Genomic DNA, 27,847 nt, shown 5'->3' with positions numbered 1-27,847 from the left:
AGTCTGCTATAAAGCCCATCTTAGTTGTCTTTTGACAGAAGTGGGCTTCCCTGTCCTGTGGATGTATATATTTTCTTGTTCGGGAAACAAGGCAAAATCAACTATGGACCAAAAAACGCAAAGACCAGAGTAAATTACAATGGCCATAAATATACACTTTTTGAGGAACTTTCTTGATTGTGGCAATAAGGCAAACTCAACATTTGCGTCAAACAACAGGCGTCGGAAATATAATTAATTCGAACCAGACGTTCTCATACACATGCAAAGCCAATAAAATACCGAGCGAAGCCATGAGTAACTGTTAGCTATTAATAAATATGACAATACTGATGTGTTGATTTATAATTACAGTGTGTATGATCAACCATGTGTTATTTTTAATATTTTGTTTTTGTTTTAATGCTCTTTATTAGTTGTCAAATAACTAGCCCAAGTCTTCATAAAACCAACTTAAGAAATCTGTACAGGTAGTTAATTATTCATGACAGACATTTCTGAAGCAAATTCAATTTTAATAATGAATACATAGAAACCAGAAAACTTTAATAATAAACAAAAAAATACATAACACTGAAACGACAAATACTATTTGACAAGATACAGTTTTTGTTTAATGAAAAAGTTGATCTAATAATTGTCTCTACAAAAGCACGCTAGGTATATAAATACTCTATACAAAAGCAATATCCTAGAATAATAAAAGGTTTATGCTTAATTATGTTAATCCTAAGTTTTATAAATAAAGAAATTCGCTAAATATATATTATTATAATATATTAAACACACATTTCCATATTTTACATTACGTAAATATCAACTATTTACAAAGAAAAAGTTAAAGCTCTTATAGAAATGCAAGAAAATTTAATATAGAAAATAATAAATAAAAAAGAACAAAAAAACACAATTTAATCATCAGTAAACAATTTATTTTAATGCGTTGTGTTAACTTATAAAAATAATAAAAAGTGCGGTATAAAAATAAAACACCTATGATACATAACAGATCATGGCTATATAAAAAGTGAAAATTGTAGAATTGGTTGGTTCACAGCTTAAAAAAGAAATTACTTTCTTCAAACAATAATCATATATAATACGGAAGACAGAAAAATACAGACAGTATCTTGAAAACACAAACGTGTACGTACACATGTGGCAGCATTTGTAAATTAATACACTTCATCAAAACGTTAAACCTTGTTTTATTACGGTTTACCTCTGTCATGCTGATATTTTTGTTTCACATTAAATATTTAAAAAAACTACTCAAAACATTAAACGTTAATTACTCTTACTTTTTAATCTTATTTGAAAAACAATAAACAAGATAAAATGTTCTTAGGATGTATAAAAATTTATTCAACTACATAAAAAGGTATTGCAACATCGTTACATGTACATCTCATGTCCAGAGATATGTGTGGAAAAAATCATTTATACTCTAAAGCAATTCAAATATCTTACAAATTTCAGTAACATAGGAAAAATATATCATTTAGAATATAAAACAGTATATACACATTTCTATAATACAAAGATATTGACATGAATGTGGTACATATTACAGCACCTATGGGCAGTTTGTACGTTATCCAGTTCATACATAACTATGTCAGTAAAAAAATTAGAAAACCACATCTTTGATACCACAAAAAGAAAGACTGAACAAAACTTGTATGAATAAAAATTAAAATATATCACTAAATGGCCGACAGCCAAATTGGTTGAAACATTTCAACTGTTGTTATCAAATAAACTTCAAGTCAACATACAAAAAATCTAGCAATGACATAAAAAATGCAAAGATATTTATAAAATAACAATTTTTTCATACTTAAAATACTGAAGTTAGAGTCCAGCTTCAGATCATTTTCTAAAACAAAACAAGACACAATATTAATATAACAACCAAATACACAAATGAAATAAAAAAAAAATGCCTTTGTTAAAGAGGTGGGATTAGGGCTATTAAGTTCTCTGTCACATAATCTTATGTCATATGAAAGAAATTTACAAAAATTAAAATAAAATCAAGGTAAACTATTGACATATCATATACAGTGTTCCATACCACCAATCCACTATTTATATAAGGAGAACAGTTTGAGTTAGAACCACTAAATTAATTGCAAACCCTTTTAATAATCTATTGGATATCTGATATCCAATTGCATCCTATTGGATATTGCAAATGTTTCACTTTGGGTTTGAATCTCAAAAAGTTCAAATGTAAACATAGGCCAAGTGATACACAAATTTAAAATTGATTTAATGTTTTAATCTTTATCAGTTTTAGTCGTTAGTTACTGTAGCCACTTTACATTATTTCAAAATCTTAACTTAAAATAAAAAAAGAATAAAGGTATAGGGGAGTAGTGCAATAGACATTAAAGGGAGGAAAGATTAAAACAATAACTGAAATTATGTCTGAATAATACCGATCCGAAATGCCCCTGTCCATCAGTGTGGGCTTCGGTGCCACAGCGCACTTCAGGCAAAAAAAAGAAAAACACCCTTGAGATATTACCTAAATTCGAGCTCAGATCACATGAGCGCTCAGTTTGTCCAATGTGATCTGACTAGAAAAGTGACATACCTGGAGACCAACATAGTAACTGATATAAAATTAAACTCAAAATAACAACTATAACTGAAGAAAAAAATTATATAAATAAAAAGAATAAAGAAATAAAAAATAATGGTCAACTTACATCTTTTCACAGGTTCACAAAGAAAAGAAATATAAAAATTCTATGTCTGACTAAAAATGACACAATATCTTTTCATTTTAAAACACAATCAAATAGAGCAACCAACACACATTTTGTCCATAGGTAAAACTAATACACTTATATAAAATAACTCCATTGCTGTAACCAAATTCAAGGAAACTTTAATACAAAATGGCTAATGGCGACGAAAAAACAAGATCTTTTTTATTAAATCTACTACGCAGCAAATCTGACCAATCAAGAAACAGGAAAAAATACTATTTGAGTTATAACCTAATATTTCCAACATATTATTAGTTATTGTGCAATTATAGATCACAGCCACTAAAAATTCTTTATGGAAATAAAAACATACTATTTTAATAAATTTATAAAAGTGGTTTGAGATCGTTATAGCTGATGTGGCCAAAGTAAAGTGCAACCTTCGTTTCAAAATGGCGGCTAAATATATAAAAAAATTTGATATTTTCTATTTTCCTGCCCCCAAATTAAGGCTGTTGTTATCATTTGGTTAGCTTTAATTTTTAAACTTACATTAACAAATACCTTTCAAACAATATCCCACAAGGCATAATTAATAACATTTTTGGGTACAACCTCATATTTGTCAATTGCAATGCCCTTCAATTTAATAATCTATACTTTAATTTTTAAAAGAAAAAGAAAAAAAAAATTTTACGCCATTTTGAAACTGTTAGAGATATGGCAAAACACTGTGTGTAAAAGTTGCTCAGTTTAATACTACCTTTAATTTAAGGTAAAACACAACACACACACATCTTTATGTTTGAAATTGTACAGTTGTTACAAATTTAACGAAGTCAGAATTTGGAATAGGGATTGGAACCCATGACCCTCTATTTCAGAAACAGTCTGTAAATTGAAACAGTTAAAACTACTTTTATCAGATAGCCTGTAGCTTATTTAGTTTGCAATATATATATATATATATATATATATATATATATATATATATATATATATAAAAGCTCATACACTTCTCCTTATATAAATAGTGGACAGGTGGTCTGGCACTTTGTATAATAAACATTAACAAAATTATTGAACTTAATGAAGTTAAATTATAAAATAAACTAATGTGAAATTCTATACTGAGTACATATACAGGGTGTATATTATGTCTGGAAACACCCAAATATATCCTTTAATAATTTAAATATAAATTTGAAACCTCTTACAATCGTGATAGAGATTGGGCATCTACTTTTTGGAACAATGTTTTGTTATGTCACACCAACGGGGGACGTCCTGCCGAGGGTATCGTGAATATTCTTAATGGAAGCCTATACCTTGTGATACATAATTTTAAAGGTAATAGCTTACTGAATTGAATGCCACAAACCGCATCTCAAAGGAATTATTCTATCAGAAAATAGAGCATTTTTAGTATTGAAAATTTACTGATGTTCAACAATGTAATTTTAACATGGGTCTTGCCACAAAATGTGTTACACTAATTTTTTAGCATTTTTTTTAAATGTTCAATTAAAATAAAATAAACAATATATATTTGGGTGTTTCCAGACATAATATACACCCTGTATACTGTGTTCTATATTTTATATACCATATTATACAAGTTTTGCTAGTATTAACATTTCAATTATCAATTATAATAGGACTCTCAGTGATAAGGCTCAATGTAATTGAAGAGGGAAAATGAAGGGGCTACGATAATATATAAAAATAAATTAAATAGTTAAAAACTAACAAATATAACAACACCACTTATTTGTGCTTGGAAATCAGTATACAGTAGTACCAGTTAAACTGTAACATCAAATTCAAATTTATTGACTTTCGTAATGTTCAAATGTTAACAGTTATCAATATGAAAACCTGTCTGACATTGCAAACTACTCCTTTTGTCGCATTTCATCCCTCTTTGTATTTATTCATCCTTCTTTTAACATTGCTTCAACCTGCTGCTTACATTCAAATTTGTGTTATGTTGTTTTACAGACATGGCATGTACTATGGAACAAGTTGTTTTCTTTGTTTTGTACAGGAATAATTATTGAAATTATTGAACTTCCACAACAAACTTCTGTATTGGTTACCTGGCAATAAACTCCATATTAGTTTGTATAAAAATCAACTAATAGAATTTCACTCCCAAAGTACACAAAATATTCCCATTTTAATTTCTTCTTTTATAATCATTCTTCAAACAGCACTGTTTTCATTGAATGCTTGGGTGTCAATTTAGATAACAATGAACTTTGGAATCTCATACAAATTATCTTGTACAACAGTTTAATTCAACAATTTCTGCACTCAAAGATCTATTTTCATTCGCACCCCAGGTAACTCTCAAACTGGGTTACAATGGGTTATATTGAGATGAAATACAAGGCATGATCTTTTGGTGTGCAATATAATACAATTTTGCAATGCCAATTGCTTCAATATGGTCTTTGTCTTCCAAAGAGAGCTCTGAGAATAGTTTGTTGACAAAGCTGGAATGAATTCTTCCAATGGAAAGAATGGAAGTACTCTCACATTGGAAAGCCTTTGGTACCATTCTCTGATATATATATTTATCAAAAGAACTTATTTTAAAGTGTATTTAAGTTACTTAAGACACAATAAAATCTTGCAATCAATAAATTCAGACTACATTTATGTTTTAAAATAGCTTTTGTTAATAAAGTGAGTATAAAAAATGAGTAATAAAGAACATCGCTTTATTACTATACTTCATCATAAGATCTCACCCGGTCTCCATAGCCTTGCATCATCAGGATCACAATACGCTCTTGTTCACTTAAAACCTCCATTTCAGCGCAAAGTTTCACAAAATGTCACGAAAACACGTCTTAACTTTGTTCATTCCAACCAGAAATTGAACATGATACTGGACTTGCTCGAAACTGATAAGACAAAGGAGATCTGCCCTGCAGCAGGTAATAACTGTTATAACTGTCCAAGTTTGTAAGGAAAGTGGTTGTCTTAAAGTTATTTATTTACCTCCTGAATGTGGATGTTCATGTTTTGCCTTAATTAATTTCAATGAGCTGCCATTTTGTACTGGGTTAAGATAAAAAAACTCTAGTTTCCACTGTTCTTCTTTTATCAAGACTTTTCAAATGAGGTGTCACGTAATGGGCCTTTACATTTAACTATTTTGAGTCGGCCCTCCAAAATCCCATTTTGAGGAAATGTGCAAAGTTTTAACAGTGACTAACAAGTTCACTTCTACTTCCTAGAAAGGTGTCCCGAGTTCCATCCCTCCATCTTTATCCACCAAAAACTAAACAGAGTGTATCCATACTTTTAACTCTCAAAGTATTTGCAGATAATCAAGTTTTCTAAATTTATTAATTTAATTTCTTTACTTTATTGCCAAATATAAAAGTACTAGCTTTATCAATCTCCAATATATTTTCATATAATTTAAATGATACAAAAGACCATGTAATAATGAGTACATGGAGTAACAACACTCACAGCCTATTGTCTGGAACCTCTGGCAGCCTCCTCCAAAGCTCTCACCTTCAACTCACGCTCTCGCTGTTGCCTGTAACATTTACCGAGTTACAGTACCACCACAGTACACAAGACAGGAGAGTGGCTACTTACTAGTTTCACAAAGAGATATGAAATTATTATAAAACTACATGGTGACACGCATTATCATTTTTACCCGACCATTTCTTTGTGAATCTACATTTTATTTTAATATTGTTCATTTTGTACGATTTGTATCCACTTGTAATTTATTTGAAAGTCATTTGTGATGGAGTGATAAGATTAATTTCAAATTGAGTATTTATTACATTAAAACAACAATAAATTTTCCTTAAACACAAATTAACATTTATATTTTACATGTAAGCAGCAAAATCTATTAACAAATTTATATTAAACTTTCTTAAAATTCCAGAAACCAGGGAAAGACAGCTGAATCTCTGTTCACCATGAATACAATGGCAAGCACTTGTCCCAGCCCTGTAAGGGATACACTATTGTTGCAAAAAGAAATTTCTTGATTCAAACAAAGCAACGATTTTTATAGCAAAATCAGTAAAAAATATTATGACAGTAACAAATGTAAAAAACTTACAGTACTCAAAATAATGATTGCTGTATTTTTTTTTTTTTTGTAAAGTTTCTCTTAATTAATAAAATATTTAGGAAACAAGAACAATTGAATGTGTTTACAATACTTCTAGTAAAAGATAAAGCAATTTTGAGAGTGTAACAATGATAAAAAGAATGTGCACACAACTCGATCAATTTTTTAGAAGCAATATGTGATAAGCAATTTATCAGAAAAATTTCACTCGCACACTGGCCTGTTGTCTCAAGCCTGTTGTAAGCAATCAACACCCGAGAGCACAACAAACTGAAATATTAACTCACTGTGACTTCCAGTTCAGCTCTGATTCTGATGCCTTTGGTAGTGCACAAGTCTAGAAGTAAACACACTTTACATTTGGTTTTATTTTAAAGAGTGTTATTTTAGCAGAACAAAAACATTTTGTTGATAAAGTTTAGATTAGGAGTTATTCTTGAACTGCAGTTGAGTAATATTAGTAATTTAACTATTCAGTAACTACACATGATTAACATTATTTTTACTTTTTTTATTCTTTTTCCAATAGCAATTTTTTATTGTACTAGCAAAGACTACCAGGGGGAGAAATGGTTGCTGCAAACAATTATTCAGCTTGTTGATTTTTTCATTAAAATTTATATTTGTAAAGAGGTCCCAAACTTTGGAAAAAGCTATCTGTGTTTTTAAGATTTTGTCCAAAACTCAATACTTCACGAAAATGTTAGTGTTTATACAATTTGAATATAAAAATATAAATAAAAAGTACTTCAAATGCATCTCCCATCTCCACTAGCTCCTATATGATCATAATACTGAATACAGCATTTTAACAATACCAATAGCAATGAAAAGATAGACATTTGATAGATAAACCAGTTAACTTCTTTTAAAACTAGAAATTAAAAGAACTAAAGAAAACAGAATCCAGATTTGGATCAAATATTAATTTTAACAGACCAGAAAAGATGATATAGTCTTGGCTCTGAATATGATTTAGGTATGTAAAGACCATAAAGATTTGAAAATGAATTGAATTTAAGTGGCACCCTACACTTTTACAGGACAATAGAGAACTACTTCTGAAACACCTCCTTAACCACAACAGTAACCCAACCAGATGGCTCTTATCCCTTAATTGAATCACAAACCTTTATTGCTTGAATGGACTTTTGTTCAAAGTGCAAAAAGTTATGAGAGTGATTGCAATAAAAAGTTTAAAAATTTACTTTGAGCACCTTTAGGATAGAAACAAAAAGTTATTTAAGGGCATTAAAGGCATCTTGATGGACAAGAATAAACAAACAATGCAAGGCATTAGCTATTGCTTTGTAATCAAGCTGATTTAATACATTCTAGTGAGTAATGAAATTACTAACAACACAACAAACGACAAGTTGTGTAATCACATTTGTAGGGTAAAAATGCATTAATACGCTAAAATGAAAATACTATTCTGTAAAATTACATGATGCGCATTCTTTGGGAGTTTTGACACTACCAAAAATTATGCGATCTGCATCCTTCAGGAGTTTCGGTGTTGTGCAAAATTACAGGATCCAAACTCAAAATGTTAAATAAGTACGAGAGTTTGCGTAAATTGTAGGTCTTTATAGCAATGAACTAAAAATGGACGTCATTACAACTAGAACCTAATATTTTATAAGCTAACACTTTGGATCCTTTGTGAGTCTTTATTGTTATTGTTATTACTATTATTTTGTTTTTAGAAATGAACAAAACAATGTAAATATTAACAAAATCAGAACGTTTATTATGCTTTGAGAAAGACTATTAAACTGGCTACATTTGCTCTCCTTTAAATACTACAGTAATAATAATTTTGGAAATTGGTTATTAATTAATTCCCATGTATTTGAAAAGCAGACATGTACCTGTTCAGAAAACATTGGTTCCTCAGTCTTACATTTGGAATAGTATAATTATAAACTAGTGATCATGTAAAATTGGCATCCAACATTTGATACTAGTGAAAACAGTCAATAATATGGAAGTGTGAAATGAGACCAAACTTTTCATAACAATCGAATTGGGTCATTGTGAAGAAATGAGTATGTGAACAAACGATTGATGAAATGCTACACTTATGGCACAGTATGTATTAACAATGCAATATATTCACTAAGTGTGCAAAAAACCACTGATTTGACGAAAATACATAACGCAGATTGGCATGACGCAAAAAGAATTGTATATGTACCAAGATAAGTTCTTTCAAATTTTATCTATAATATGAATAAATTTAGAAGCAGATTAGAAATCAATATTGAACAGTAATTTAAACTTGAATAGTAAAGTTGAATAGTATTTATTTAAATTCAACTGTCGGTGTGAGGGTGCTATATTAATAATACATGAATTAAAAGTTTATTAATAGTAGATCTATCAATGCTTAATAAATTATAAAACTATTGCTTAGCATAACAAATAAATTAATATATTTTGGAAGCATTGTATTTTGATTAATTGCTAATAATTATTCTACAGTTTCAACCACAAAAGTTCTACGTTACTGCAAGATAATAAATAAAACTGGTTTAAGGTAATAATTTGGAGTGTTATTCTCTAAGAAAAGTGGAATAATCACGGAACAAAGTATAGAATCTCTGAACATTGAATTAAAACTCTTGCACCACTATCTGTCATCCAGAAATTGCCATACTCTTGTCCATTATGTATAAGAATAAAATGCAAAATAAAAATATGAAAAACCTAAATAATTCATTTATTAACATCTTAACTGTGCCTCTATACTGAGTGATCTTAAGTAGTTTAACACCACAGCACGCACATAACGACATCAGCCACAGTCAACTTGTTAAACTACAGCAGAATAACTGTCAACACTATAACACATGTAATTAATATCTTTACTGAGTAACCTAAATAGTATAACATCACAACACACTCATTATGGTGTCTGCCACAGTATACATATTAAACAAAAGCAAGGTTGTTTGTGAACAATGATGAAAACAAATTGTGCAATACATATTAACAGCTGTGTTCGATCACAATGTGACACAGAACGATAGGACGTGATGGAAAATTGGTGACCAACAATAATGCAAAATGGTATGATGATAACAAATGATGAGGTACTGCATTATGACATGAGACAAATTACCACAGCACAAAAAGATACAAGCAAATGTATGTATCACCACAAGCTTCCAAAAAATACCCAAGTTCGTTAAATAATAATCTTTCATTTTTCAGAACTCAATTTTTTGTTTTTGTGTTTGATGTGGAATAAACAACAAAGACCTAAATTACCATTTAAGATAACTGGCTGCAACCAAAGATATTACATTTTGTGAAATAGGATTCCAGTTTTGAATAATTTTATAAAATTTAGAACATTTATAAGCGAATCCTATAGGAACTGGCATATTATTAGTTTTAAATCTTTCATACATATAAAACTAAAACTGTAAGTGCAATTGTGGTTAGCTTATGGCAAGATTACAGGTGACAATAATTTGAATCAAATCCAAAATCTGGAATACAAACATTAAAATTTGAAGCCAAATTAAAACATTGATTAAATTGGCCTAATCCTAGATATTAATGGGTTAAAAGTTTCGAAAACGGTCCATTCCAAATTTCCTTTATAGATAAGATTAAATTTCGTCCAAAGTGTAATAAAATGCAACAGACACAAAAAAGTTATGAAACAAAACGCTGCTGCTCAGGAACAGTGGAAAGGGATGATGATGCTGATGAGTTAGTGAGGAGTAGTGTATGCAACTCTCGGTTGTGGAGAAGCTAGCCTGACAGAAGACTGAAAAGGGATGATGATGCTGATGAGTTAGTGAGGAGTAGTGTATGCAGCTCTCGGTTGTGGAGAAGCTAGTCTGACAGAAGACTGAAAAGGTATGATGATGCTGATGAGTTAGTGAGGAGTAGTGTATGCAGCTCTCGGTTGTGGAGAAGCTAGTCTGACAGAAGACTGAAAAGGTATGATGATGCTGATGAGTTAGTGAGGAGTAGTGTATGCAGCTCTCGGTTGTGGAGAAGCTAGTCTGACAGAAGACTGAAAAGGGATGATGATGCTGATGAGTTAGTGAGGAGTAGTGTATGCAGCTCTCGGTTGTGGAGAAGCTAGTCTGACAGAAGACTGAAAAGGTATGATGATGCTGATGAGTTAGTGAGGAGTAGTGTATGCAACTCTCGATTGCGGAGAAGCTAGCCTGACAGAAGACTGAAAAGGGATGATGATGCTGATGAGTTAGTGAGGAGTAGTGTATGCAACTCTCGGTTGCAGAGAAGCTAGCCTGACAGAAGACTGAAAAGGGATGATGATGCTGATGAGTTAGTGAGGAGTAGTGTATGCAACTCTCGGTTGCAGAGAAGCTAGCCTGACAGAAGACTGAAAAGGGATGATGATGCTGATGAATTAGTGAGGAGTAGTGTATGCAACTCTCGATTGCGGAGAAGCTAGCCTGACAGAAGACTGAAAAGGGATGATGATGCTGATGAGTTAGTGAGGAGTAGTGTATGCAACTCTCGGTTGCAGAGAAGCTAGCAGCCTGACAGAACAGAGGAAAGGGATGATGATGATGATGATGATGAGTTAGTGAGCGAGAACACAATTGCAAGAATACAGTGCTTATATTGACATTTACATTGTATTCCAATAGTGAACACTGTACCGTAAATACTCCTCATGATGGGCAACAAGGGATGGGTGAGGGAACCTCTCCCTTTCCAGCAGTATCTGACGTTGCAAGTGCTCATGGGCGGCAGCCTGGCAACAAAAAATATATTTTAAAACATTGCTTTAATATAATTTAATTTAATAATTTTAATGTATATTTTAAATAAAATCTACCAAAAAAAACTGGTATTTTTTCGACTAAGATATTATATCTGACCCTACCAGTGTACTTTTTTCCAAATATCATTACTTCATAACACTTGATATCAGACTACAAGTTGTATAATTGCAAACTTGTATAAAGCCTAACGATGTGGACTGATCTCATTATAAGCTTAGTATTATTGCTTTTTTTTTCTAGTGTTAAAAAGTAATTCACAGTGTAAAATATTCTCTGCTCTGTTTTACATAGAGGTTTTCTCCTCAAATTATGTAAATTTACAAACACAAACATACTATCAGTACTATTCTTATACATGACTGAGCACCCAAAGTAACAATTTATACAAATTGGGTACTTGATTCAAATTAGATACACCATGTGAGAAAATTCAGAAATATTCAAATGGTAAATTTATAAATTAGTTATAATTGATATAAGAACAAATAAAACTTCAATAAATATTGATTAAAATACACTTGTAATGAAAATGATAACCTGATTACAAATATTTATATTGTAGTTGTAGATCAAGAATCAAACTTCTGGTCCACATTTTACAAAAAAAAAAAAAACCACTAAAAATTCTTAAAGTGAGATGATATTGCACTAACCATAATAATATATTGTATATTCTAAATATTCACTGTTTTAACAACACAAATGGAAAATGGCAGACTGTTCATCAGAAGTAGGCATTACCTGTTAATATTGAAAGTTTTCTTAATTTTAAATACAAATTCAATTCAAACCAGTGACGATAATTGAATTCTTAAAATCTCCCTCTTATATTTCCTATATTTCCGTATTATATCTTGATAACTGCTGGTTAAGGTTATATATATATATATATATATATATACAATATATAATTATATTGTATAATTATATATAATTTATATATATATACACGTTAAATTGTATAAATGGCAATAGCCTTATTTAATTTCAATAAACATTGAATCACAAAAAGTACTTGCTCCGCCGGGAGTCGAACCCGGATCTCTCACCCGGGTATATATATATATTTGATTAAAAGTAGTACTTAAGTGCATAAAAAAAGAATCAAAGTTACACAGTCATGTGCAGTTGAATAGTTGAATATGAAAAACTAAGGTAATGTGAAAAGAATTTCTTCCAGAACTGTATCAAAATTAAATTATGGAGATTCATTACATAACATACATCCAGAGCAAAGTACAAGAGAGTTATTTACAATTCAATAATGAGTAAAATTCTAACATTGCAATTTGCTTGACTTTAATTACCTGATGAGCAAGCTGGTCAGCGTAAGGTCGGGGCAACAACTCCGATGGGTGGTGAAGAGCGAGAGCTGCCTCGCGGGGCGGTAAAAGGCTTGGCCTTGGGTATCCTGCACTACCACTTGCTGAAAACATTAAACAGCTGTCAATTATATGCAGAATAATATAAATTTTTAAAGTTTATTAAATATGACAGAGAAAGTATCTCAAATTTATGTAACCTCTCCAGGTGCTCTGAAATACCAGTCATTATTAATCCAAATGGCTCGTTGTTTTCATACAGGAATCACAACAGACAACACTGGTCTAACACATCAGTAAAACGTAGGTTCAGGTTTGAATACTGTGCAGCAGGTGATTTTGTTACAAATATTTACATGTTCGTTATAGTATGTGTCCCTATTATCAAAGACGTCTTTTTAATATACACTACATCTGGTGCTAAAATGTTCAGCTACCATTGTTAGATCTGGCTGTCATGTATCGCTGCTACCACAACCTTACTGCCATTGTTGAATCTGGCTGCCATGTATCACTGCTACCACAACTTTACTGCCATTGTTAGTTCTGGCTGTCATGTATCGCTGCTACCACAACCTTACTGCCATTGTTGAATCTGGCTGCCATGTATCACTGCTACCACAACTTTACTGCCATTGTTAGTTCTGGCTGTCATGTATCGCTGCTACCACAACCTTACTGTCATTGATAGATCTGGCTGTCATGTATCGCTGCTACCACAACCTTACTGTCATTGTTAGATCTGGCTGTCATGTATCGCTGCTTCCACAACCTTACTGCCATTGTTGAATCTGGCTGTCATGTATCGCTGCTACCACAACTTTACTGCCATTGTTAGATCTGGCTGTCATGTATCACTGCTACCACAACCTTACTGCCATTGTAGAATCTGGCTGCCATGTATCGCTGCTACCACAACCTTACTGCCATTGTTAAATCTGGTTGCCATGTATCGCTGCTACCACAACCTTACTGCCATTGTTAATTTGGCTGCCATGTATCACTGCTACCACAACTTTACTGCCATTGTTATATCTGGCCGTCATGTATCACTGCTACCACAACTTTACTGCCATTGTTAGATTTGGATGTCATGTATCACTGCTACCACAACTTTACTGCCATTGTTATATCTGGGTGCCATGTATCACTGCTACCACAACTTTACTGCCATTGTTAGATTTGGATGTCATGTATCACTGCTACCACAACTTTACTGCCATTGTTAGATTTGGATGTCATGTATCACTGCTACCACAACTTTACTGCCATTGTTAGATCTGTATGTCAAGTTTCGCTACCACAACTGCCATTGTTTAATGTGGCTATAATGTACTTTTGCTACCACAACTGCCACTGTTATGTCTATTGCTCCTGTTTTCAACATATTGAGTTCCTAGCTTTATATACTGGCCTACTGACCAAGTCTTTACTTGAACCTAATTGGTGGTTTAGTGGGTAATAAATGTTCTGGCTTTACTGTAAGACATACTGACCTGGAAGAGGAAAGGCAGTGGTTGGGTCAGGAGGCGCGGGGGGAGCCTGTCCTTGCCCTGCCTGCTGCCCAGGATGAAGGTGTAGGTGTGTGTGGGAGTGAGCATGTGTATGGGCGTGCGTATGTGCGTGGTACTCTGGTGAGATGCCAGCCATCTGTAGTCGCACCATAGGATCTGTGGTCAACGTTAGCCTCTCAGCATCTAATGCGGAGGTTGGAGCAGGCGGTGGGGCTGGAGGTGGCCCGGAAGTGGGAGGCGCTGATCCAGCTGATCCCGGAGCTGGGATTCCTGATATATTGATGACACAGAATTATAAAACTAGAAAGCTATCAATAACATGAGTAATACAGTTATTTTCTAAAATCAGGTGCTAAACTTTAACTTGAGTTTTTACTTATTTTAAAGCATATGAGGGATAAATAAAAACATGACTTTAAATTCAAATGCTTAAGATTGCTTTTAATAAATAGCTAGATAATATAACCATCCTTATATAACACAAATATGAAATTGATTAAACTGTACAAAATAGGTATTTGATAATATTTTTTTGCCAAAGACTAGTTTGAACCATTATTTTTGGCTACATATATGCCTAACATTTTTAGTGATTCTACATAAAGATTTACAAGAAAGTAAAAAATCCATCTATCTAGAATAAAAAAAAAACATAATTTAATGTGAATAACATAATGGTTCCATACTAAGACTTCCATTTATTACTGTAATTCTGTACACTTTGAATTTATGTTTAAAATATAAATAATAATAATAATTGTCCTGTTTTCTAAAAATGCCATCATAAATAATTTATTATTCTTATTAATCAGAATTACAACAGTACAATGTTACTGGCCTCAATAAATGTTCCTTACTTAAAACATATATACTACATACTACAATTAATTACGTTGTTCATCATAACAACAGCAAAATTATAATAAACTGACAGAAAAGCCAAAACAGATAATTCAGATTATTTTCAAATTATGACAGAAAAATATTTCTTGTGATACAAACATCAAGCAGCAGTCATCAGATATCAATATTAGTTGGGTAGCATTGTGCAACGGGTTTTCTGCACATCAGTTACATTGGAGTGACTTGTTTCAAAGAAACTGATGTGGTTACTCTCCGCCAACCTAACCTTAAACTAACTGTGTTTTTATTCCTATCAATTGCTGTTTTAAGCACTTAAATTGTGATGGAAATTTCAATGGTCTATCTCAACAATGTAGGAGCTGCATGCTTTTACGTGTTTTAAGTATCCCCCCCATAAACTGTGTTTTTATACATTTTATTTTCATATCTTCTAAATAATCTTTGATATTACATTTTCATAGCATGTTTATTATGATAAAATATGTCATGTTACAAAAAAGTTTAAACACAAGTGGTTGCAGTAAAACAAATTTTTGGGGGGTAAACTTTAAAACTATTACAGAGCAAATAATGTCAGCAATAGAATACCTAGCCTCTCCAGTCTCTCACGCTCCAACTGAGACAGAGCTGCTGCTTGACTGGGTCCTCCTGGTCCCGGGTATAGACTGAACTGATGCAGACCGCCTGGCCCCAGACCCGGGTACCTGTAAACCACACACATCACAATGATTACAATACACCTAACCTCTTCACCGTCTTACAGCCGAATTGGGACAGAACTCTTGGTAGATCGAGGGCTCCTGGTTTCATAAATTCCGCTCTTCTGTACTCGGGTACTTAGATACCAAAAACAACAATCGCGGTACCTACGACAGAGTCCATCTGCTTTTGTGCATAGAGTTAATTGGTGCAGACCACTTGGTTCCATGCCTGAAACCTACACACTATACACAACTGTCATCGTTAGCTTTATCTACCATATCTAACCGAGATGGACATATTGGTTGCCTGAGTCCTGGTCTCAGGTATATGCTGAACTGGCACAAACTGCTCAGTCCCAGGTTTGGCTACTCACACTCACATACAACTGCTGCAGCAGCTACAATAAAACAGATGAAAAAGTAAGAAGATAGTTTCTGATATTAATATGAAGATGTAGAAAATACAAATTCAAGAAACAGAGACAAAGAAGATCTTTGAAAAATACAAGTTAATAGTTTTAATAAGCACAATAAACAGAACACAGCATACAATTAAATGACATTTAGGACAGACACAATATAATAAGAGTTCTTGTGATATATATAAAACTACAGTGTTACTGTTAGTTTGTAAACATTTAATAAATATTCTTTTATATTAGTTTTAAAATGTAAAACAAGCCATCATAAACTTCAAAAAAATAATTAAATTAAAAAACTCATTTGGTGAGAACATAAATCAAGACAAACATGTTGGTAAGAAAATTTTAAGATTACAAGATGGCCATGTTCGAATCTTTGTGTCCTAGTATTTGATTCGTCATATCTTTCAACATCAACAGTAAAACAACCAATTGTCGCATATTTTTTCCATGTGTAACATAGTGAAATGTATGATATTTTTTGTAAAAATATTATTTGATTAGTTGTTAAATATTGTTAGTAATTCATCATGCAAAATTTATATGAGGTTACACTTTCAAGAGAATACCCTACAATAACAACAAACTAAAAACTGGGACAGATTGTAGTATCGAACTCAAAAGTTTATACTAATAACTTATTAACTCTTTAAATCTATTTTAATGACAAATTATTGTTATTGTTTCACATCTGCTCCTACTACTGTATTTGTATATGGATTGTTTTGACTTTGGAACAAATTTAAAAAATCTCAATTAAGTGATGTTCTATCTTATTGGGTCTTAATAGAGAATGTAGATTCTCTTTTGATTCCATCAACAGGTTGAGATAATTACTATTAATAATTATTAATTAATTAAAAAATTTGAATTCAATTCAAAACTGGGAGTAAAATTATGGAATAAAAATTATAATTATCAACACTTAAAACTTACATTCTTTTAAAACTAAAAAATGCAAATGTAACCACGATTAATACTTACAACATTATTTTTTCTAGTTCAATTGTGAAGATAAAACAATAATATGAGGTCTGGCAAAAGAAAACAACAGCATAGGCTTCAAGGTAAAATCCTATACTGGCAGAGTCTCCCTTCCCCATTTCCACCAGCTGACCACACAGTCGAGCCATTGCATTATTTGTGACAGATAATCATCAGAAAAATGCTTAGGTTTTGAAAAAGTAACAAGTAATTGTTAAACTTTTGGTGACACTTGGAAAGCCTGCCACAGAGACTTATTATTTATTAAAACAAGATGATGACAAATAATTATTATATACTCTAGTTTTTCAGTGGATCAAAGAAATAATATGCGAAGAGGTTTCATTTAATTTCTTTTTGCATTCATAGAATCTTGTATGTGAAAATTCTGAAGGTCAAATAGTGAATAAGGACTATTTATCTTGAAGATTTTTCTAAGCTTTGTAAACAAGTGAAAAGAAATCTACTTGGAATGGAGAAAGTGATGAATCCTTCACCAGGACAATATAGGACAAGAGCCAAATCTTAGACCAAATCTTGCTCCTTGTGATATTTTTCTCTTCTCAAAAGTAAAATCTACACTGTACAGAAATTTGGGAAATTTAAAGCTGTGAAAATCTGTTAAAGAAAAAGCAATGAAGATCATAAACTTCATGCTCTCAGGGAAGGATTCCAAATATTGCAATGGCCAGTGGAAAGCTCCTAAGGGGTGGCATAAGGATAGTGGAGGAGTTGATGAAAGGTATAATATTATAGTTGTAAGGAAGTAAAAGTTAGGAATGTTATAGCTCATATTTGGTTTTTTTTTGGGGGGGGGGGCAGACTTTGTATCCGAATATTCATTGGTAAAACCATAGTAATGGTTTTGTGATGACAATGAGCTTTTTCTGCAATGTCAAAATTAACTTTGTTACAAGTAATCATGCTATCAAAACATAAAATATTTCAATTTGTTTATTATACATTTTACTTTCATTACTGAACATTTTTACTCAAGGAAACAATTAATGAGCTGTTATTACATCATTTAAAAATAAATCCAGTATACATTTTGAACACAACTGTATGCAAACTGATGCTGGTATAATTTGGTTACATGTAAGAGAACATGTGAGTTTCAGGTAGTTTATGTATTTGTAAAGATTAATGGAAAGAGAAGTATATAAAACATGTTAAACACAAAATCACAGATAAACTAATAGAACAATAAACAAATAGGATATATTTAATGTTAGTAGCTACAGAAAGATTTTATATTAAGCCCACAATTAAGTTAATATTATTATAATTTTTATACCAAACAAAAATGGAATAAAAAGAACACTGAACAAACAAAACAAAAGTACCTTCTATGCAGTTCCAACCAATGAGGATCTAAAGGGTTAGAGATTCGGGAGGCTCCCGGTGTGTTTTTCATCAATTCCTCTTTGAGTCTATCGTTGAGGTCTCTCTCCCTCAATTCTCTTAGTTCTCTTTCTCTTTTCTCTCTTTCCAAGTGCTCAAGTTCCAACCTACATCATACAATTTACATAATTTGATTCTAGACACCCGCTTTTTATTATTTACAATAATTTGGACAGTGGGGTGCTACGACTGTTATACATGTGTGAATATTTTACTGTTTAATTTGTTATATATAATTTTATATATTACACTGATTAGCTTGACTATGTTTCTCTTATAACAGCCAGTAAAAATTAATTAATAAAACATTAAAATTTATAAATTATATATACAAAATATTTCAATCTATTTACAAAATGTTTAAACTCTATTGAAATTTTAAAATATGTTTTTAAATCTATTTGTTGCTTATACTTTATACTTCTTATTATAATTGAGAATTAAAATATTTAAATTATCATTAGAATTTCTTTTAATAGATTAAAAAATCATGGTTACTATAAAAAAAGAAATATAATCTTTAAAGACATTTTTTATTAAAATATAGTATTGTATGTAAGCTAGCAATGCTAACTTTCTCATTAAAAGTAAAGATTTTAATGAAGAGTTTGTATTGTTTTATATAAACTATGTTATACAAAATATAAAAGCCACCTGAGCAGGATTAAACTAACATACAATCAAAACTGTCCAAATCTCTTTAATAAAAATGTTTAGTTTATTTTTATAAAATATATGTATATAGCTATTACCATGAATCCATTTATAATCCTTTGCTGACTCCAGTGAACTGATAAATAATTTAATCAAGCATAATCAAATTTGAATTTAATTAAAATTAAAATTTGTATAAGGTTGCTATTGAAACTTTGATCAAACATTAAAATGTTATCTAAGTTAAAATGTTATCTACTGTACATTTTAGTAGTTTAAGTGTTTGTACATGGTTGTATCTTTTGGCATTTAAACATAAGCTTTTAACAAGACAACTATTTATTTATTATAACTATACCATATTTCATGAGAACTTCAAAATTATCAACAAAAAATAAATCCAGTAGCTAATATAAAAAGTGAAATTACAAAAATTTAAAATAAAGAAGTACTGTATAATTCACAATTTATGAATTTTAATTACCCGTCTGTTAATAAAAATTTGTAGCATATTAGTCAAGTTTTCAATTTTATGTCTATTGCAATTAATATACATTATTTAGTACCTTGAATATAACTTTAAGTTTCAAATTTAGTCAACGACAACACAATTACTACAGATGTGTACTTTTCATAACTATTAGCAGAGCTTACTAACATAATTTCATAAAGCCAATACATAAGTAGTGAATTTTTACGAGTATCCATGGGGAAAAATACTTGAATTAACATTATCTCAAAGAGATGACCTTTACGAGATATCAAACTATTGTTGCCCTGATATTCAAATGAAAAACACATAAATATTTTATATTAATGGTTTCTTAATAAATATTTTAATTAACTTTGTACATAACATTCAAAATATTGTTAAATAAACCCCAAGTAAAGACCATTACAGCTAAAACATGCACATAAAATATTTAGTTTGTTATTCAGAAAAAAGAACTCATAAGAAGATTGACAGAACCACAAGAAGGAAAAATATTAAAAAATAAAATACACATAATTATTAAACTGTACATTTTAACCCAGTAGAATGCATGCAAAACAATTCTTAATTTTTTAATGCTAATAGTACAAGAAATATACACAAACTAAAATAGTGTGCCATGAACCATTCCACCATCATCTCTCTCGGTGATTTAAATTTCTGCAGTCTCTTCAATAAACAAATTAAACAGATAAACATTTTATAGCTAAATGTTCAATTAACCCTCAGATTTGTTGGTATTGTGGAAACTTTCATACTATGATATACAATGTGGATGCTGCTTATAAAGCGTTTCATGGGATCCTCCAATCTGCAATGAACATAGCCTGCCCTCTCAAAATAGTAAAACATAAAAGAAATCCCACCAAGAATATATGGGATGATGAAAGCCAGGCGCTAAAAAATGCATACTTAGAAGCACTAAATCGGAGAACACATTACGGGCCATCCTGACGACAAAAAAGAAACAGCCCAAAGGAAAAAATCCTACGATTTAAAAACTAAAAACACTAAGAAAACAGCTTAACTCCTCCTACATTGAAAGATCTGACAACAAATCAAAAGCCATGTGGAAAGTGATTAATAATTGAAAGAAAAGAGAGATCAGAAAAAACTCAACTTGAACGCTTAAACATACAGGGACTACGCATCAGACTCTCCAATAGACATTGCCAATTACTTAAATAGCTTCTTTGCTACAATTGCTGACTGACAGAAACACTTGATACCAAAGGAAATGAACAACGAACAACACACACAATAGAACCAAATTACATACCCCAAATACCAAAGACTAATTTTCCAGGAGACAAATGAAATAGAAGTCGGAGACATCATAGACACCTTAAAATCAAAAAACATCAACAGGAGACGATGAAATATCTTCTAAATTGGTTAAACAATGCAAACATGAAATTATCACTCCACTAACAACTATTATAAACAAATCACTTTTACAAGGGACTTTTCCCAGCGGGTTGAAACTCGCAAAAATTTATCCAAAATATAAGACTGGAGCAACTGACGAAGCCACCAGTTATCGGCCCAATCTCACTTATCTCCACTTTTTTTCCAAAATCCTGGAGCGAGTAGTAGTGCTAACTAGGACTACTGGACCATCTCAAACAGCACCACCTTCTTACTCCGAGACAACATGGTTTTGTAAAAAGACAGATCTACAGCAACAGCACTGGTCCAACTAATTGAAACCATCATTGATAAATTGGAAGCAGGATATATAGCCACAAGTATACTTTTGGACTTTACCAAGGCCTTCGATTGTCTAGACCACAAGCTCATTACAAAAAAACTGCAAACTCTGGGAATCATTGACAAAGAAATAGACTGGTTTCAAGAGCTACCTCAGCAATAGGGACACAGATTGTGGAAATTACTTACACTACACACAAACACAGTCAAAAAAGTAAAATCTGAACCACTACCAGTAAGCAGAGGAGTGCCGCAAGGCTCTGTTCTTGGACCTGTCTTGTATATCCTTCTGACTAGCGACTTTCCAGAATACCTTCAAAACCATTGTGAAATGGTAATGTACGCCGATGATACAGCCCTTATTGTAGCAAACAAAAACAAAGATCAACTAGACATTGACTCCTTTGTAGCTTTTAATATGGCTAAACAATATTGCAAACCTAAATGATTTGGTTTTAAATGAATCAAAAACCCAACAATTAATTTTTACAGCTACTCAAAATAACTATCATGGTCTCCCAGAAGTAACTACAATAGAATTCGGAAAAATATTTAGGGACTCACCTTGGACCGAAAATTTATCTTGGGAACCACACATCAAACCAGCTCTGTCAAAAACTAAATAGCAGTCTTTACGCAATAAGGAGAATTGCACAAATCAGCAACACTGATGTAGCTATGACAGCATACTACTCGTTGTTTGAATCTCACTTGAGATACGGCTGATAGCCTGGGGAGGCACGACAATCTCAAATCTCCAAAGGGTGCTGGTTCTACAAAAAAGGACAATTGAGCTCTAAAAGGACCTAGGACCACTTGACACATGCCGAACAGCCTTCAAAGAACTGAGAATTCTGACTGTAGTAGGACTCTACATCCAAGAGACAATCCTCTATACAATCAAATCAGGGCAAGCAAGGACTGGAGACAGACACTCCTATAAAACCAGACACAGGAGCAACTTTCTCCTAAATCAACATCATCTCAGCTTATTTGAGAGGAAACCTTCTTATCGAGGAGCAATGTTCTTCAACATTCTACCTGAATCCCTAAGAAGACTGCCAGAAAAGAACTTCAAAGCCTCCTTGAGAAACTGGCTACTGGAGCGACCAATTTACACAATCCAAGAATTTGTTCAATGTAGAACACACAATTTTTGACAAACAATAACTCATACACCAATTGTAACATAAACATGACTTTTGCCCTGTTCTCCAAGAATATGTGCAATTAAAGAATATTCTATCTATATATATAAAAATGAAACTGTTCGTGTGTAACAGCATCACTCACAAACGGCTGGACGGATTCGCCTAATTTTTTTTTTTAATTTGTTCGTCTCTTGATCTGTAGAAGGTTATAGGATACTTTTTATCCCTTTCGCGATTCAGGATTCCGCCCCACTGGTTACAGAAATACCCGTAAGAAATGCATTGCAGCAAACATATGTTATTAAGTGAAAGAGTCTTTTCAAATTTTTAATCAGCTGTTCTTTGTAAACATATATAATGCGACAAAAAATATATTTATATATAAATTTCTTTACACTTATAGTTTTTAAAGCATAGAGTAAGCTTAAGAGAAACGACAAATTTTGTTTTAAAACTGTTTCTGCAATCATAATATATAAAAATGAATGTTTGTGTGTTTGTCCTTTATAGACTCAGAAACTATTGGACCCGATCACTATGAAAATTTGTATTTTTTCTATGTAGAAGGTTTATACGCAATGCCCATTGATGTAACTAACCACCAGGCTGTACTGCAAGATATAAAAGTTATCAAAGCGCCTGCACATTATAAACTGCAATTACAACACAGTAGTTACGTATATTAAAATATCCAAACACTATTTGAAGGCAAAGAAATATACGGGCAAAGCTTAAGAGACGCGTGCGAAGCCGCGGGAAACAGCTAGTTCTATTCTATTCTACAACTAAGTTTACAGATATGCATCTATCTGAGAAAAGACAGGACTAAACTTATACTCATTCAGATCTGCCAGACATAATATAAAAACTTCAGCACTTTATTTTAGGCTATTTTTACACAAGATATTTTGCAAAATTTAAGATTAAATTTACATAATAAAAATATACAAAATTTAAAAACTATTTTATATATATATATGCAATAATTATGTTAAAAACATATATAACAATTACTGTTTGAGTAAAACCAAATATGTTGTTTTATTTAGCATCTTTTTGAGCACATGTTACTACTTAACATATTCGTAATAAAAAAAGTTATAATCAGTATATTTATACCTGATAAAAATATAATGAATGGTTTATTAAAATGACTGTGAGAAAAAGAACCAGTATTTTGTGTTTAATTTATTCTATTTACCTAAACTCATAAACAATAACCGTTGAGCCACGGTTATTGTTTACACTTAACACGTTCAGGATGACAACTTATTTCTGGACTGTTTTGTTTGCCTTGAATTTTTCAATAATCATGGCAAAAAACAATAATCTTTTCTTTACGTTAAACGTCTAAATATAACGAAAAATGTATGTAGGCATTGCAGATTTGCACAAATAAATATTTCAATATGTTTTTTCAATATTTCCATTGAATCCTAAGGGGTTACTAAAACTGTAATTTACCTTAAATATTAAGCATTTTTGCGCCCGACGGTGTACATGATAACTTAAGGTATTTATTTAAGCACAGGATCACATTTAACAAACCACCAAAAGAGGCAAACAATAAAAACGAAATACAATAATGGATAGCAACGTGTACATTATCGGGCGCAAGACATGTACATGTTGTCATGAATGTCTTAAATGAACTATTTATGTAAAACATTACATTATTAAGGCATAACAGCTGGCAGACAAAAAAAATAATTTAACAAACCATCAATTAATGTAATTTAATCAGTAAATGTTTAGTACGTTTCTTGAATAAGCTCATAATGCATTCTCTATAACAAGAACACAATTGATGTACATAATTTGAATTTTCTTTACCAAAAGATATCTAATGACGCTACGGATATCACAGCCCGTAGGAGAGTTGATTGTGGCTACTATTTTAAACACTAGTGTAGAGCGCTTAGAATGGCATAGCAACCTTCATTGTGACACTACTATAAGCACACAGAATGTATAGCTACAGTGCCACTCTGCACCATACCACTACCCTCACCAATTTGGCGATCAGATGCCTTGGCATCTTACTTCCTGTTCAATTTTTGTTGACTGAAAGTTCTTTTCCTCTCACAATTATTAGACATTCCTAAATCTATTGTAAATGAGATATTACAAACAATTGCTACTGAATTGTTGGGAAGGATGGGAAGTTGCATCATGTAACAAGCCACCTGTAGCGCTTTTCTAGTCAAAAATCTCCTAGCCTAAACAAGGGTACCAACAATTCCTGTTTTTATACAGGCCGATTGTGGCTTCTCTCCAACTTCTTTTTGTTTCCATGCCTGAAATGACCAAGACAATGCATTTCAAGAGCACTTGCACAGGATCACAAAATAACTTATACAAAAATGACTACGGCTGGTGGAATAGTGAGTGACTCAACATACGTTATTTCACTTCCACCTGTAGTGGCCCCCAACTAAATCGATTGACATTACTTTCAGGACAAACCCTGTATTCAAACTCAATTATATAAAATTCACTTTTCTACGATTTGATTGTGTTTCTTGCATCAGGCAGCACTCTAGCTATGACATAAATCCATTAAAGTTTTAAAGTCAATTTGTAAAGAAGTCTATTGTTATTTTTAGGAAGATTTATAATAATTTTTCATCTGTTTTTTCAACAATTTGGCATTTGTGTACTGTATTTTATTAAATAGACCAGTAAAACTGAAGAAGTGAAAATAATCAAAGAGATGTCAGAATAACAGGATTTCAGACATTTGCCATCATTAAAAACGTATTCTATTTTTGTAACATACAACAATGACAAATGTCCGAAATCCTTTTATTGTTGCAAATCATCAATCAGCAATAATAAACTTTAAACAAAGAACCAGTTAGCTAATTGGCCACATTATAACTTGCCTGACTAACAACTGCAGCAGGTACAAAGATCTAATTTCAAAGAGCTATAAACAGATAAACCTAATAAAATTTTCCTAAATAGAAAATAAAACACAAACAAACAACATTTTCCATACAGAAGTAATTTTGATGACATTATTGTTTGGTATATCTCACACGAGACAGCAGCACCACTGTTTCTGAAAATGCAGATAAGCCATAATCATTTTAAAAGTGAATTGTGATTTATTTGTTACCAACACAATTTAAAAACCAAAATCAATCTTATAAATGTTAATTTAGGAAGGTGGTGAGATGATATAATTTTTATTAACAATTTAAAACATTATAATAACTAATTTTTACAAGTCAGCCATGTTGAAATTACTTAATTGTAATCTTTAAAAAATAAAATTTTGTATTGACTACACTTCCATTCTTTTCTACTCCAATTTTCTTAATGATATGAAAAATAAAAAAAATCATTCATTTAATAGACGCTTGTTAAAACGCTAATCAAGCATATGTGATATGTGTTTAAATCAAACCCAGGATTATGGTTTCACGGGCTTGTGTCTTTTTATTACACTCCTGAAATAATGTAGTATGCAGTATGAAAACAAAACCCTGGTACTGTGGGTCTGATTGAACACGTTCTCTTTGGAATTACATTAGTAGGGATAAGTAAATAAACTGACCTATCCCTAGCAGCAGGGCCGTACATGGAGTTCATGGAATTGATCTGGTAGTGCAGCATGGGGTCGATACACTGAGGCGGCAGACCCAGGGTGGCAGAACGTTGCAACGTGACTGGCGAGAAGCCACCGTGTGGTCTGGCATACTCACTACAACAGGCATCAACATGATATTTTAAATTCATTATCCATATGACTGATATCCAGAAAGTAGATTACATTTTTATATATACAGTAAACAAAAAAGTACAAGAAAAAAATTGTATTATTATAAACATTTTTGAGGAAAACTAAGTGAGAATTCTGTTATTGTGAATTGGTAGTTTTTTTTAAATATTCTCATCGACTTTAGAGGCAATTACATCAGTTACAATGCTTGGCCGTCCACTTCGTTCGTCATCATGCACATTAGTTCGGCAATTTTTAAACTTAATGCACCACTGGCACACTCCACCTTCCGTAATCAAATCGTTTCCATAAACTTCATAGAGTTGGCGATAAATCTCAATTTGTTTATTGTACTTAGCCAAAAAAATCCTGTATTATCAACCGCATTTTACAACTCTCGGGATTCAGATATTTTAAACTGCTATTGTAAACAACAAGGAGTGACAGTAACCTCTCTCCATCAAGGCTGGATAGCCACGGAAGGGAGAAATGCTCTGACATCAAAATGGCCGCAATACTCCCGCCCCTATCAGATACAGAGCGAAACGTAATCTACTTTTTGGATAACCCTCATATAATCGTGAGGCACATTTTACTCCAAATGTTCTTGATTTATCCTTTTTGTAATGCAGAACTCTTTAAATGCAAAGTAATGCATAGTATTGTTTAATTTACATTTTATTATAACACTCTTTTTTTCACATTCAAAGGAATTAATGTACTGTGTTTAATGCTGAGGTTGTTACTTGCATACTTTAGAATCAAATAAAATGTTATTTGATGTTGAACACACATGAGAATTTAGATAATTCTAAAAATAAAAGTTTTTTTTTACACAATTATTCTTACTTTTTAGTTAAATCAACCTAGCCTACAATGAAAATTACAATTGTATTAAATGTTCGGTATGTATTAAAATATGTTTTGTTAAAGTGTACAAATTGTTTTTTTGTTTTTTTTTTTTTCTTTTTGTAAATATTAATTACTTGTAAATCTAAAAACACTTATATAAAATACATTTTTTTTACAATTACGTAACTTTATTTATATTGAAGAAACTGTATTTAATGTGTTTTTAAAAAGTAAAAGTTTTAACCTGCAATTTGGAAAGAAAGATTAATTTCCCTTTGCTTCTTGTCCCAACTTCAGAACTCAATTCTAACCATCTATAAAATAGATTAAAAGACCAATCTACTAAATGGTGTAGCTCATTTCAATTAATTTAATTAATTAAGGGTATGAACAAAATACAGTGTATATAAACACACTAATTCTCATAATAA

At 31.7% G+C, this 27,847-nt stretch overlaps 1 protein-coding gene across 8 annotated transcripts in view; it reads right to left on the bottom strand.

The window, feature by feature from the left end:
* Positions 1-1,188: 1,188 nt before the first annotated feature.
* The window catches only part of LOC124361932 (arginine-glutamic acid dipeptide repeats protein-like), an 84,313-nt gene continuing 57,654 nt past the window's right edge, over positions 1,189-27,847 (bottom strand). For 3 of the 8 annotated variants that reach the window (XM_046816002.1, XM_046816001.1, XM_046816005.1), the window contains 8 exons: positions 26,400-26,546; positions 18,772-18,936; positions 15,907-16,022; positions 14,437-14,724; positions 12,926-13,044; positions 11,466-11,587; positions 6,210-6,279; positions 1,189-1,879 (listed from right to left, as the gene is read on the bottom strand). In XM_046816002.1, the coding sequence (XP_046671958.1) occupies positions 6,213-6,279; positions 11,466-11,587; positions 12,926-13,044; positions 14,437-14,724; positions 15,907-16,022; positions 18,772-18,936; positions 26,400-26,546 (1,024 nt within the window). In that variant the 3' untranslated portion in view covers positions 1,189-1,879; positions 6,210-6,212. Of the gene's footprint in view, positions 1,880-6,209; positions 6,280-7,124; positions 7,175-11,465; positions 11,588-12,925; positions 13,045-14,436; positions 14,725-15,906; positions 16,023-18,771; positions 18,937-26,399; positions 26,547-27,847 lie in introns of all 8 variants that reach the window. The other 5 variants (XR_006922405.1, XR_006922406.1, XM_046816003.1 and 2 more) reach the window with 5 other exon arrangements.

This window comes from Homalodisca vitripennis, chromosome 5 (assembly GCF_021130785.1).
Source record: "Homalodisca vitripennis isolate AUS2020 chromosome 5, UT_GWSS_2.1, whole genome shotgun sequence".
NCBI lineage: Eukaryota > Metazoa > Arthropoda > Insecta > Hemiptera > Cicadellidae > Homalodisca > Homalodisca vitripennis.
This window is presented reverse-complemented; position numbering and strand designations above follow the sequence as displayed.